Below are 14,633 nucleotides of genomic sequence, written 5' to 3' on the forward strand. Positions count from 1 at the left end.
TCAAGGAAAGAAGATCTTTATTATGCAGCAATCACAAACCCCAGCTTCACAGTCTGACCAGAGCCTCCTGCAAAATGGTCCGCCCCTACAGCAATGTTACGAGGAGACAAAGTAAGGAGAGAGAGTAGCTTCCACAGAAGCAGCCCACTACACACAGTGCCAGGTACTTCACTGGCATCTTTTTTTCATTACTGGTAAGAATTAGATAAGATTTTACAAGAGCCAAATTTACAAGTCAAATTTGGTTTTCTTGGACACGTTTACATTTTCTTGTAGACAAACAAAAGTTTTTTTGAGCAACGGTGTTAGGTCGTTGTTGAAAACAGGACCACATGTTGAATTTGTGACAAATGTTTTTTGCTCAAGCTAATCTCGACAGAGAAAGTTGTATCGCATGGTTAACTTTTTTTTGCATGGGCCAAAGTGCAAATATAGCTACTGTCCACATATATATATAAATATATACAGCACACAGTAGTTTGACATTACAAGGACGCACCTGTGATAACTAAAAAAACCAAAAACATTTATCTAGTGTTAAAACAGTTCCTTGAAACATAATAAATAAATGCAAACATTGTACATCTCTATTAGTTAAAAATGCAAAAACAGAAATCAGAAATGTTTCAGGAGACACTTAACAGACACGAAGGACAATCCCACTTAACAAAAAAAGCTAAACCAGTCTCTTATTTTCAGACCAAAAGGGGCACAATTTAAACTCACACTTTGTATTCTAATATATATTTCCCACATTTTCCAGTATGTGAATGACATTTAACCTTTAAGAGTTATTAAAAGAATGAAATATGGTGGTTGTTTTTTTTTTTTACATTTTCCTAACCTGTACTGTTTTTGCAAACAAAAAAAAAAAAAAAAAAAAAAGTTGCGACCCCCAGACAGGATGTATAAAAGTGTTTTCCACTGGCCCAGCTGATGGTGTTTGCATTTCAGCAGGAAGCCAATTCACTGTGTTGTGGTCACTGACATTCTTTTGTAAAATAACTGCACATAACCCATGATAAAGGAGTCAAAGCTGACACATTAATTCAGTAAAATTCAACCTTAAAATGCAGTTCTGTTCACTGCATCCATCTTAAATTTTGACATTCAATTCACTTACATCTTTCTAATTAGCAAGTTGCAAACACATGCAGGTGTTAAAATCTGTTTATCACCTGTTATTGCTAAGATTTATGTTGACCTTCCGAGTTTCTTGAAGATGCAGAAGGAAAACCAGACTTGAGATCCAGATTGTCCAAAATCACAATGTTTCCACAACCCTTGTCAATTCAAAGATTATGAAAAATCCCCTTCTGCCACTTCATTGATCATAATCGATATCTCGTAAAAACAGGGCCTTTCTTCTGCTTTCTAAAACAAAACAAAAGCAAGCAGATAGTGTTTTTTAAGTTCTTTGTGGGTGTTTGTAGCCCAATAAAAGCTACCAAGCCTGATTTTATTTTTAAAAGTTATTTGGTTTGTATCCAACTATACAACCCATCCATAACCTGGCATGCTAGAAGTGGGTATGGGCAAAACCAGATCTTGCTTCCAGCCTCATATGTTCAGTAAAATGTCCAAATTATTTTATTCAAATTCTAGAAAATGCTTCAACAGTAAAACAAAACAAAAAAATGTGTGTGTGCGCATATATATATATATACATACAGTGCCTTGCAAAAGTATTCAAAACCCTGACCAATTCTCTCATATTACTGAATTACAAATGGTACATTGAAATTTCGTTCTTTTCGATATTTTATTTTAAAACACTTAAACTCAAAATCATTTATTGCAAGGTGACATTGGTTTTATGTTGGGAAATATTTTTAAGAAAAATAAAAAACTGAAATCTCTAGCTTGCATAAGTATTCAACCCCCACACATTAATATTTGGTAAAGCCACCTTTCGCTGCAATAACAGCTTTAAGTCTTTTGGGGTAAGTATGTACCAGCTTTGCACACAGTGTCAGAGTGATTTTGGTCCATTCTTCTTGACAGATTTGCTCCAGCTTGTACTTTTTGAGTAACGGCTTCTTTCTTGCCACCCTCCCATATAGGCCAGTGTTACGCAGAGCTCTTGATATGGTTGACTGGTGCACCATTACTCCACTCCCAGCCACTGAACTCTGTAGCTCCTTCAAAGTGATTGTTGGCCTCTCTGAGGATTCTCTCACAAGTCTCCTTCTTGTTTGAGCACTGAGTTTTGAGGGACGGCCTTTTCTTGGCAGTGCCTGGTTGGTGTGATGCAGCTTCCACTTCCTGATTATTGATCCAACTGTGCTCACTGGGATATCCAAACACTTGGATATTATTTTGTACCCTTTCCCTAATCTATGCATTTGTATTACTTTATCTCTAACTTCTGTAGAATGCTCTTTGGTCTTCATTTTCCTTCAGATTCACAGCCTTACCAATGATCCTTCAACAGTGGGGTTTTTATCCAGAAAATGTGACAGCAACTTTAATGGTTCACAGGTGGAGGCCAATGGTATGGTAATTATGTCCTCGTTAGGGCAATTTCTTTCATCGGTGCAAACTGGGAGCTTCCACAGCACAGGGGTTGAATACTTATGCAAGCAAGATATTTTTATTTTTTATTTTTATTAAAAATATTTCCCAACATAAAACCAATGTCACCTTACAATAATTGATTTTGAGTTTAAGTGTTTAAAAAAATAAAATATCAAACAGAACGAAATTTCAATGTACCATTTGTAATTCGGTAATATGAGAGAATTGGTCAGGAGTCTGAATACTTTTGCAAGCCACTGTGTGTGTGTGTCTATATATATATATATATATATATATAGATAGATAGATAGATAGATATAGATAGATAGATAGATATATATATAGACACACACACACACATGCACACACACACACTTTTTTTTTTGTTTACTGTTAAAGCATTTTCTAGAATTTGAATAAAATAATTTGGAATCTGGATGTCATTCTAATGCAGAAGTTGGTTAATACATTTATGCCTTTATTGCAGGTGGCAGTCTTATCAAGTTACAGGGGTCGAACAACAATTATAAATAAGACAGCAAACACTAGTTTATACAGATGTAAATGTGTATTACTAATTGTAGTTATATAATAATAATAATAATAATAATAATAATAACAAATAATAATAATAATAATTTGCAGTTAGATCAAAATTAAACTCCTACCTCATGCCAGCACATTTTCATGATCTCATATACATTTTGAGGGGCCTGTTTTGGTCGATATAGCCGATGACCTTGGCTGACCATTGCTACTACCTCGTGGTTTTTTTTGTTTTCAAAAGGCATTTTACCTTCTGTAAACACTTCCCACATTACAACACCTAACAATAAAATATAAATAATTGTTAAAAGCAATACATAAATACAAAAAATTGACAACTAGAGATGAAGGGAGTGGTCCCTGAAGTGCAGCAGTATCACACCATGCATGGTCTCAAGGGGCACTCAAGCGATTATGTCTTTGTTGCTATGCTTCCCTTTAACAATGACGTAATAGAACTCAGTCTGTACATTGATAACTGAAATGCTTCATACATCCATTCAAAAGGCCTTTCAAAAGTGTTGTTGTTTACCTCGCATTTGAAAGGCGACAATTAAAAAGAGCACTGTGAAACACATCACCACACAGTTCAGAAATTGTTTTGTTCAAAATGATAATCAAATTATTTAATCAATGTTGTTATTTTTGCTTTTCAATACAATCATATTTTTTCTCTCGTATGCAGTTTACTATTGGTAATATGCTCCAATAACTGAAAATTTAGCAAAGATACAAGATTATATATATATATATATATATATATATATATATATATATATATATATATATATATATATATATATAAGCTCAAAGAGTCAGCTGCTATATATGCAAATACATACACAAACCACTATTACTGCTGATTTATATCTAGATCCAAAACTACTGTGTCAACCTTACCTAGAAAAATGTGCACATAATCTATGCATCTCAGTAAGACATACATTACATTAATTACTTCCCTACCAATCACAGGACATTTCACTGAACTGTTGCAATTGACAACAAACATGTTCAAATACAGCACTAACACATTATTGCTGTATTAGCTGTGACCACAAGAGGGCTACCTCACTTAAAAAAACTGAAGAGCTTTAGAGCAGACGAAAGTGAAAACAAATAATAATTCTCCTTACCATACCGATTACTACAGAATAAATGGATAGCTGTGTGTAATAAAAAAAAAGAGATGTGTGGATGTTTAAACTCAAAAGGTCTTCATAATCATCACCGGTAACACAGAATTGGACTTTTCAATCACTATAGGCTAGTCAGCCTAAAACAACCAAATACAATATAACCTAAATACACAATTAAAAAATGTCTTCAAAGGCATTTTTTCTCTCTCACGTTAATAACAGAAATAATATCCTCTACAGCACTCACTACCTACAGAGAGATACTTACCAAATGACCAAACATCTGACTTGCTACTGTATTTGCAGAAGTTTAAGACTTCTGGTGGGGACCACTTCACAGGAAATTTCACACCAGAAGAACTAGTGTACTGGTCATCAAGAACATACCTGAAGAAGCCAAAAACTAGAAATAATCATTACTATTTGGGGGATTTTGAACGTACTGTATCACAGTACTAATGGAAATGCATGGATCCTCCACTGTCCTCCAAATTATCCCTAGTAAGACAGACTTTGTCCCAGTGATGGAATACAGGTATGATTAATAGTGGCAAGTTGTTACAAGTCAAATACTGGTACAGTAACAGTTACAGAAATACTCTGGACACACTTACCTTGTCATTCCAAAATCAGATACTTTAACCACCTGGGAATCATTCACTAAACAGTTCCTGGCTGCCTGTAAAAAATGCAAACAAAACGTTTATAATTAAATTATAATTGTAATATAAGAACATAAGAACTAGGGATGCACCGAATCCAAGTTTTTGGCATTCGACTGAATACCGAATCCACCTCAAAAGATTCAGCTGAATACCGAATCTACAAAAACTGTTATGAAAACTGAAGAAAACTGTTGAATGAAAAACAGACTGGCAGCTACTAACAAGGGATGCACACAATCGTTTTGAGCCTTTTAGTTAGTAGCATTTTTTATTACCGAATTGAATTATATCCCTGAATAAGATATCAGTTTGAAACTTACACAATTTACAGCTAGCCCCCTCCTTCCACAACAGAAAAGTCAAAATACAGAACCATTAACTTAACCTTTACAAGAAAGCAAAGCTGCACCTTTGCCATAACCCGCTATTTTCTTTAATGGCGTTTAAACCTGTGTCGTCTGATCTGAGAGTAGGTTTGCCAACAGGCTCCAGAATCTCGGGACACTAAGCCAGGTCAGGTTTTGTAACTCACCTCTCTAAACTGCAATGTATTCAGTAAAGTGAGTGTGAATTATGCAAACTGTCGCTAAATTAGTGTAATTGTTTTATTTAATTGTTACCAAAAGCACACACATGCCTGGGAGGATCGTTTCCATCAGTCAGACCTTCAGAGATCATTCCATCAAGGTCGACCTGACGGTGGGAGGAAACAGGAAGTCGGCCACCTTGGAGGAAGCACGTAGCTGCACATACTCTAAACGATTCCCAGGCAATCAGCTGCGGGCCAGGCAGCGACTGGTTACACCAGGGCGCCGGGCTGATTGCCGGGAGGAGTTGGGTAGTACAAAGGGGATGCAGCTACATGAGTACAGCCCCTTGCGCTGAGAACATAACTGACGACCAGAGCTTTGTCTGTTTGTTTTGTGTTACGTATTTGTTATTGTGTTGCAGAGGAGGATTAAGGAGCCAGGGGCTACAGCTACTGAGCCAGTCCACACAACTGAACACTTCCATCTCCTCACAGTACCAGCACTCAACACTGAACACTTCCATCTCCTCATAGCACCAGCACTCACCACTGAGCACTTCCCTTCCCCTCACAGCACCAGCACTCACCACTGAGCACTTTCCTTCACCTCACAGCACCAGCACTCGCCACTTAGCACTTCCCTGCAGCACTCACCACTGAGCACTTCCCTTCCCCTCACAGCACTAGCACACGGACGTTTTGGGAGAATGGACATTGCTTCTGTTTCCACAGCACACGCACCTGCCGACAGTTTTTATAGTTTTTACATGTTTCTTGATATTCCGAACTGCTAGTCTATCTGACATTGAGATACTGTGATACTGTAACTGTAACAGGAGTCTCACTGATTGAAGGCTGACCGATTAGATGACGTGGATGCGTGATTGCTGCATAATTGACAGGAGACTGAGACTGGAAGGTTGCGACTGACACACCCCACAGGCACGCAGGTTTATTCACATAGGCGTACAGACAAACGTACAGGATTCCCACGTGATGCTACCAGCAATGGTAGCATCACGTGGGGCACACAGCCCGGCACACAAAAGGCAAAACAAACTGTGTACAAAAATTACAAACAAAAGGTGCTGTGAAGACGGCTCACGCTACTCCACTAACAAATGGAGGTACCACTTACACAGCTGACTGCTATACTGGGTGGGATCTACTACCCCGAAACTAACTCCCTGTCCCTCCGCCAGTTCACCCAACTCCAACCTCAGAATACACACAGGATCGTTAGTTCATTGCAGCTTCCTTCTCTCAGGACAAACCCCCGACTACTTCCCAACCTCGGATATACACACGATCGCCGTTCAAGGTGGTCACTTCGTTTCCTGAACCCAGCTGTTCAGCAGCACAGATGGACCTTTGCTTCGGCAGCAGCAGTGCTCTGACCCCTATGGCTTCACAGCAGCAGCACTCTGAACCCTATGGCTTTACAGCAGACTTGATCTATGTAATCGGGACCCTTTTATTCCTAGTGCTCTGCTGCACCATGCCTGGCTGCTGATTAGGAGCTCACAGCTGGTTATCACACACACACACTGCTTGTTCCTGCAACTACACACAGCAGGCAGGCTGCTACACACAGAGCGTCAGGTTCCCCATTAAAACAAATACCGATCTTATTTATACAATCACTACACACTTATTAACAATATTCTCCAGCTCTAGCCCTGCTAAACTAACTAAGATTTGATGGCTGTTCCAGTTTGTATTGTTTATAATACAACTGAGCACAATACATTTATGCACTGTATTTCATGTCAAGCCTCTCAAGGCAATGTAGAGTGTAGTATGTACAGAGACATCAGTCCAAATTATGTATGCCTTACATACATTACTACATTATATACATACAAAAAGGCAAAACTCAGTCATTGAGGTCTAGTGAACTTGCTTTCCAAGAACTTTCTTAATTAATAATGTAATAATTATAATTAATACAATAATGAATAATTACCAAGTCTCTGTGAATAAATCCATGTTGCTCAAGGTACTCCATGCCTTCACTCACATCTTGACAGAAGCTGATCAGCATCCCTTGGCTGAAACGTCCTCGTCTCTGTCTCATGTAGTTCAGCAGGCAGCCATGCTCCATGAACTCTGTCACGATGTAGATTGGTTTCTCTTGTGTGCACACACCGTACAGCTGGACTAGTTTTGGGTGTGACAGTGTCCTGTTAAAACATAAAATAAGTTATTTTCACAACAAGTATAATATGTGGAAGGCTTTCATTAGCTATGGTAAGTTTTTATATTGCTTGCCAGACAGGATTTAAACAGAAAGTAGTTTTACAAACTTTTCAAACATTTACGCAGATAGAAAAGGAGGTCACATATTTTACAGGGACACTTGGGATCCTAATCAGGTTAACAGTGCTATAAAACAGGCAAATATGCAATTCACAAATCTGAGCTCCATCTCAGTGGAAACACCAATCAACTGAAGCAGTTTTGGAGCACAATGCATTATGCATTCCTCCAAAGATTGCATAGGCGCCAATCAGAATGAAATTAATGTTTATTTTTTATTTTAAACATTCCATTCTCTTGTGATCACAAGATAATTCATCTCAGGATCTCGAGAAAATGGAAGTCATTACCTGAGATAGAACAATCCGTTCCCTCGATACACGTGCTCAAGTAGCCGACAAATGCATCAAAGCAGTATGCACTTGGTCAAATAGGCGATGATCGCTTCACCACAGTTTACAATTGGTTAATATGGCAGGAAAACATAATTATGGATACATTTGTAATTCGAGGTAAAGCTTCCTCTCCGATGGCAGAAACGAGTGCTAGTGGCAATCATAGTCGAGACGTTGAAATATTTGTTATGTAATAAATACAGAGCATTGTACGCTTTTAGCACTGTGTGTGTATGTGTGTGTGTGTGTGTATATTAGGGCTGTCACTCGATTAAAGATTATGATCGGTTAATTTATGGGCATTAGTTGAAGTTTAACTAGTAGATTAATCTGTGCACATTTTTATAAAGGTAACGATCTTATAGCATAGTAATACTTAAATCAAAAGAATCTAAAAAAAAAATAAGCCCAATGGGAATTTGTTCTTTTTAAAAAACTTTTTTATAATTGTTTTTTATTTTAGTAAATGTAACAAATGTTACCTTTCCATCCTACTACCCTAAAAACCTGATTTACAGACCTGATAAAACCAGTTACACAAGCCTCAGGGGCCAGAATAGCACAGTTACATGGGCTGGGTAACCCCTAAACAGCAAAATTATTAGCAATGCACAAACACGGAAACAAAAAAACACTCAGAGGGTTATAACTAAATCAACAGTTTATTATTTTATTCGGGATAAATGTGTAATCCTTGTATAAAATAAGTCAACAATTATGATTTTTAAATAACTTTAACCACTTTTTATACATGCTTAAAACCACAATGTCCTACCACTTCCAGAAAAAGAAACCGTGCTTCAAATCAGCACTGCCCTAAATAGCAGCATACATTTCTCTCTCTACCCAGAATGCATTTTTAATGCACAATTAAATTTTAAAAGAAAATCATCTGCAAACAGCTTTAGTTGATTAAATCGGTCCGATCACCTTTTGTAGCCTTATAGCCTGGAATTAAAATGCATTAAAATATTTTTTTTTCATTTATCTACACATCCTACCCCACAACTTCCAAATGAAAAAAATATTCTAGAAATTTGTAGAAAATTAATCAAAAATAAAAACTGAAATAGTTTGGTTGGATAAGTGTCCACCCCCCTTGTAATACCAATATAAATGATAAATTATAAACATTATAAAATATAAATATTATTTATTTTTATTATAAATATAAATTAGCTCAGGTGTAACCAAACGCCTTCAAAAACAAAAAAGTGGCCTCCCCCTGTGTTAAATTGTAGTGATTCACATGATCTTGGGATAAATTCAGCGGTTCCTGTAGGTTCCCTCTGTTGGGTAGTGCATTTCAAAGCAAAGACTCAACCACGAGCCCCAAGGCGCTTTCAAAATAACTCTGGGACAAAGTTGTTGAAAGGCACTGATCAGGGGATGGGTATAAAAAAATATCAAAGGCCTTGAATATCCCTTGGTGCACAGTCAAGACAATTATTAAGAAGTGGAAGGTGTATGGCACCACCAAGACCCTGCCTAGATCAGGCCATCCCTCCACTGGAAAACCGAGCAAGGAGGAAACTGATCAAATAGGCTACCAAGAGGCCAATGGCAACTTTGCAAGAGCTATAGGCTTTTATGGCCAAGACTGGTCAAAGTGTGCATGCGACAACAATATCCCAAGCACTCCATAAACCTGGCCTCTATGGTAGGGTGGCAAAAAGGAAGCCATTACTCAAGAAAGCCCATCTTGAATCCAATTTGAAGTATGCAAAAAAACACTCAGGAGATTCTGTAGCCATGTGGCAAAAAGTTTTGTGGTCTGACGAAACTAAAATGGAACTTTTTGGCCTAAATGCAAAGCGTTATGTTTGGCCCAAACCCAACACAGAGCATCACCCAAAGAACACCATCCCTACTGTGAAGCATGGTGGTGGCAGCATCATGTTATGGAGATGTTTCTCATCGGCAGGGACTGGGGCACGTCTCAGGATATAAGGGAAAATTAATGGAGCAAAGTACAGAAAAGTTCTTGAGGAAAACCTGCTGCCCTCTGCAAGAAAACTGAAACTGAGACGGAAGTTCACCTTTCAGCATGACAACGACCCAAAGCACACAGCCAAAGGTACACTGGAGTGGCTAAGGAACATAAAGGTAAATGTCCTTGAGTGGCACAGTCAGAACCCTGACCTAAATCCAATCAAAAATTTGTGGCATGACTTGAAGATTGCTGTCCATCAACACTCCCCAAGGAACTTGACAGAGCTTGATCAGTTCTGTAAAGAAGAATGGTCAAATATTGCCAAATCTCGGTGTGCAAAGTTGGTAGAGACCTATCCCAACAGACTCACAGCTGTAATTGCTGCCAAAGGTGCTTCTACCAAGTATTCACTCAGGGGGTGGAGATTTATCCAATTATGATCTTTCAGTTTTGCATTTTTAATATCGTTTTTTTTTTTATCAATAAAAACTTAACAGCGTGGCGTGTGGTGTGTAGATAAGTGGGAAAAAAATCATCATTTAAATGCATGAAACTCTGAGGCACTGACACAACAAAATGTGAAAAAAGTTCAAGGGGGTGTAGACTTTCTATAGGCACTATATATATGGGCATCCACAGAAATAATTCGGGAGGAGGGGGGGCACTGTGTTTGAAATTAGTCGGGTAACATGGTGTTGTATTGCATAATAATTATTCTAAGCCAATGAAAACCAATACTGTAAATGTGCCTCCATTAGGTTTTTTTTGTAAATTCAGATTTGGGGGTAGGGGTGGCAAATGTGGACACCCATATATATTCAGTGATGTAGTAAAGACCAAAATTCTGAGACCAAGACCAAGACAGAGACCAGTTATGCAAACTACACAGAAAATAATATTCAATGGCTCATAGGCTTCACAATTGCTTCAATAATTCAATGCTCATATTTTCACATACACATATAGGATTCTGCTTTTAAAATTACTTAATCTTTCACATCAGACTTTTAGAAATAACACTATGTAACACAATTTTTGTTCCTGGGTAGTAAGTGTTATTTCCTAATTGCTTATGCCTCAAAAGTATAGAAAATGGCTATTATTCCCCACAAACTTTGCTTTTGTGACCAGGACAGTGATATTTTGAAATTTACCTATTTCCAATGAGAAAACGGGCGAATTTGTCTTTTCGTTCACAGTCAGAAAAAAACAACATATGAATCCAAATGAACATGTATTTATGCTAAAGTAATACAAAAATGACTACAAAAGATTTAGAAGTGAGTAGTTTTTCGAGATTTACGATTATACTGTAAATCACTTTCACGAATCAGCCCCCAAATGTAGTCTCCCATCATGTTCTCGTTATACTGTCCTTGGTAGCGGCGTTCAAAGTCCAGTAAATCCTGGTGGAAGTGCTCACCTTGCTTCTCCAAGTATGCTCCCATGTTCTCCTTGAATTTATCAAGATGAGCATCAAGAATATGGACTTTGAGGGACATCCTACAGCCCATTGTGCCGTAGTTCTTCACCAGAGTCTCAACCAGCTCCACATAGTTTTCGGCCTTGTGATTGTCCATGAAGCCTCAAACCACTGCGACAAAGCTGTTCCAAGCCGCTTTCTCCTTACTAGTGAGCTTCTTGGGGAATTCATTGCACTCCAGGATCTTCTTTATCTGTGGTCCGACGAAGACACCGGCTTTGACCTTTGCCTCAGACAGCTTAGGGAAGAAGTCTTGAAGGTACTTGAAGGCTGCCGACTTCTTATCTAGAGCTCTTAAGGCCCAATTTGATGTGCAGTGGTGGCATCAGCACCTTCCGGGGGTCCACCAGTGGCTCCCACTTGACGTTGTTCCTCCCCACAGAGAACTCGGTCCGCTGTGGCCAGTCCTGCCTGTGGTAGTGCGCCTTATTGTCCCTGCTGTCCCAAAGGCAAAGATAGCAGGGAAACTTGGTAAAACCGCCTTGGAGACCCATCAGGAATGCCACCATTTTGAAGTCTCCTATGACCTCCCAGCCATACTCATCATACTTCAAGGCGTCCAGCAAGGTCTTGATGCTGTTGTAATCCTCTTTGAGGTGCACCGAGTGAGCCAGGGGAAGAGACAGGTACTTGTTACCATTATGGAGCAGCACGGCTTTGAGGCTCCTGGATGAGCTGTCAATGAAGAGGAGCTACTCATTCCGGTTACAGGTGATTCCGATTGCCTCGAACAGACTGGTCACATTGTGGCAGAAGCAGAGCCCATCTTGACAGGTGAAGAAGCTGGAAGAAGGTTGGTGACGCTTCCTCTGATCTGCGACTTGCACACTTTCATCCAACAAGTTCCACTGCTTGAGCCTAGACGTCAAAAGCTCGGCATTGGACTTGGTGAGACCAAGATCTCTAATCAAGTCGTTAAGGTCTTTTTGGTTGGGGTAGTATGGGTTTGTCTCCTCAGCTCCACCTCTGAAATTGTCATCTGGATCTACAACGTCTTCCTCGCTTTCTGACTTGCTGCTCTCTTCTAAAGACGGCTGCTCTCTCTCCGGAGGAGTGGGTACGGGGAGCTCATGGCAGTGTGGCACCGGGGCGATGGATGAAGGAAGGTCCGGATACGTGATAGCAGGTGCATTCTTGCCAGTCCGACGTTTGGAAGGGTCCACCATGCAGAAGTAGCAGTTGCTTGAGTGGTCAGTGGGTTCCCACCAAATTCTTGGGATAGCGAACTTCATGGCTCTCTTTTCCCCTCTGTACCATCCTACAAAAATACATTTATTTCACCCATGACTAATGTGTAAGAGATTCTCGCAACATTTTTCATATATGATATATTTTTTCAATAACATTGAAAACTGTAAAACATTTTAAAATTAGAAACTTTTACAATTTTAAAAATTTTAACAAATTTTATAACATAAAATTCCGAGCAACAATTGTCCATCTTACCTTCCAGAGTTTTTTTTGCAGTGCTCGCAGGTGAAATGAGGTGCCCAGGGTTTGTCTTGATCCCCGACAGGCATGCCGAAATATGCCTTGTAGGCCTCAAACATCTTAGCAGATGCTTCCACAGAGTACTTTTTCGCTCTTGTCTTGATAAATTGGCCGCAGACATAGCAAAATGCATCTGCCGGATGCTTGCAGCCTCTTGATGCCATCTCAGAAAAATGCAGATATGTATCCACTTAGACAGCTGGAACTAAACTGAACTGGTGGGCTTAAGGCCCCTGTATTTATACTACTATTTATATTACTGGAAAGTTCTAGAAAGTTCTAGAAGTTACTCCAAGTTTACTCAGCACTGAATCTATCTGGAATGTTCTGGAAAATAGGTACATTTCAAAATATCACTGTCCTGGTCACAAAAGCAAAGTTTGTGGGGAACAATAGCCATTTTCTATACTTTTGAGGCATAAGCAATTAGGAAATAACATTTACTACCCAGGAACCAAAAAAAAAAAAAAAAAAAAAAAATGTGTTACACAATGTAATAAAGCAATGCAATGCATTCACTTTTAAAAGTAGTATTATTATTATTACTACTACTATTACTATTAATATAAGCATGATAAAATGACTTCTTAACCCAATGGCTGACCACAAATGGGTTTACTTCTTTGTCTTCCTTTTCACATTGGATTAATGTCCATGTCATGGCACTGGTATAACGGAATTACGTACAGTACTGTGTACACTGAAAAGAACTATTATAACTGATATATTATATATATATATTAATGATATATATATAATAATATATATATATATATATATATATCTATTATAATATAATATATATATTTATAAATAATTTTTGCTTTTTGCAGTTTTGACTTCTTGTGCCTATAAAATCAAAAAACTACAGTAACCAAAAATACTGGAATAATTTCAAAACTTAATGAAAAATATGTTATTGTCTAACTTAACTGATCACTTTAAAATGTCACATTTAAAATAGTAACAGAAAAAGAACACATAGCCACAAATGGTTAAATGCATGGCACTATTCAGATCAGACATTGTTTATTAAGATGCCAAATTTAAGCACAAAGTGGTCTAACATTGAGTGCCTGTTTCTATATCACTGATTACTAGGGATCTTAGGAATCCGTTTGTGCGGAATAACGAGGAAAAACACATTTCTATGCTGTCAGGAATTTTTTGTTTTACACTTGCAAAAAACATGCAAGGCTTTTTTTGGTTGTTTAGCACGATACTTGCAGGTTTGTTTGATTTTGTCTTTGTTTTGGCATCAAGCCGTTTATTTTGGGTATTTTGTTTTGTTGAAAACTTTTGTTTATTTATTATTAAAAGCGCATTCATATCCCAGTGCTGTCTGTGTCTTCGTCTGTCTTCGTCTGGGTCTATGATGTCACACCACAAAGCCAACCTGCTACACTTGGTGATCAGATGAGGGATAACAGCGCTTCCACAGACTCAGGCCAGACCATACTGCGGGTACACTTTTTTACTGGATTTGTTTTTGTGTATGAGTAATAGAGAAGATGGAAGAAGGTCCTTGGTGCCTGGACTGACAGAGGTGGGACACTACACCCGTGTGCCCATTTTGGGATGACAATGAAGAAAACAACCTGCGGGGTGGTGGAGGCTGAAGAGACAGGGGGCTCTGTGCTGCGAGGTGTGCAGAGTGTATGGGCACATCAGGGTGC

General features: G+C 38.6%; 1 protein-coding gene across 2 annotated transcripts in view; it reads right to left on the minus strand.

Moving 5' to 3' along the window:
• The window catches only part of LOC121329659 (tyrosine-protein kinase Tec-like), a 40,073-nt gene continuing 25,440 nt past the window's right edge, over positions 1–14,633 (minus strand). For both annotated transcript variants that reach the window (XM_041275377.1, XM_041275370.1), the window contains exons 14-18: positions 7,363–7,579; positions 4,817–4,881; positions 4,471–4,589; positions 3,186–3,343; positions 1–1,374 (exon numbers count right to left, since the gene is read on the minus strand). In XM_041275377.1, coding sequence (XP_041131311.1) covers positions 1,300–1,374; positions 3,186–3,343; positions 4,471–4,589; positions 4,817–4,881; positions 7,363–7,579 — 634 coding nt within the window. In that variant the 3' untranslated portion in view covers positions 1–1,299. The remainder of the gene's footprint in view (positions 1,375–3,185; positions 3,344–4,470; positions 4,590–4,816; positions 4,882–7,362; positions 7,580–14,633) is intronic.

This window comes from Polyodon spathula, chromosome 2 (genome assembly GCF_017654505.1).
Source record: "Polyodon spathula isolate WHYD16114869_AA chromosome 2, ASM1765450v1, whole genome shotgun sequence".
In the NCBI taxonomy this organism is placed as follows: Eukaryota; Metazoa; Chordata; class Actinopteri; order Acipenseriformes; family Polyodontidae; genus Polyodon; species Polyodon spathula.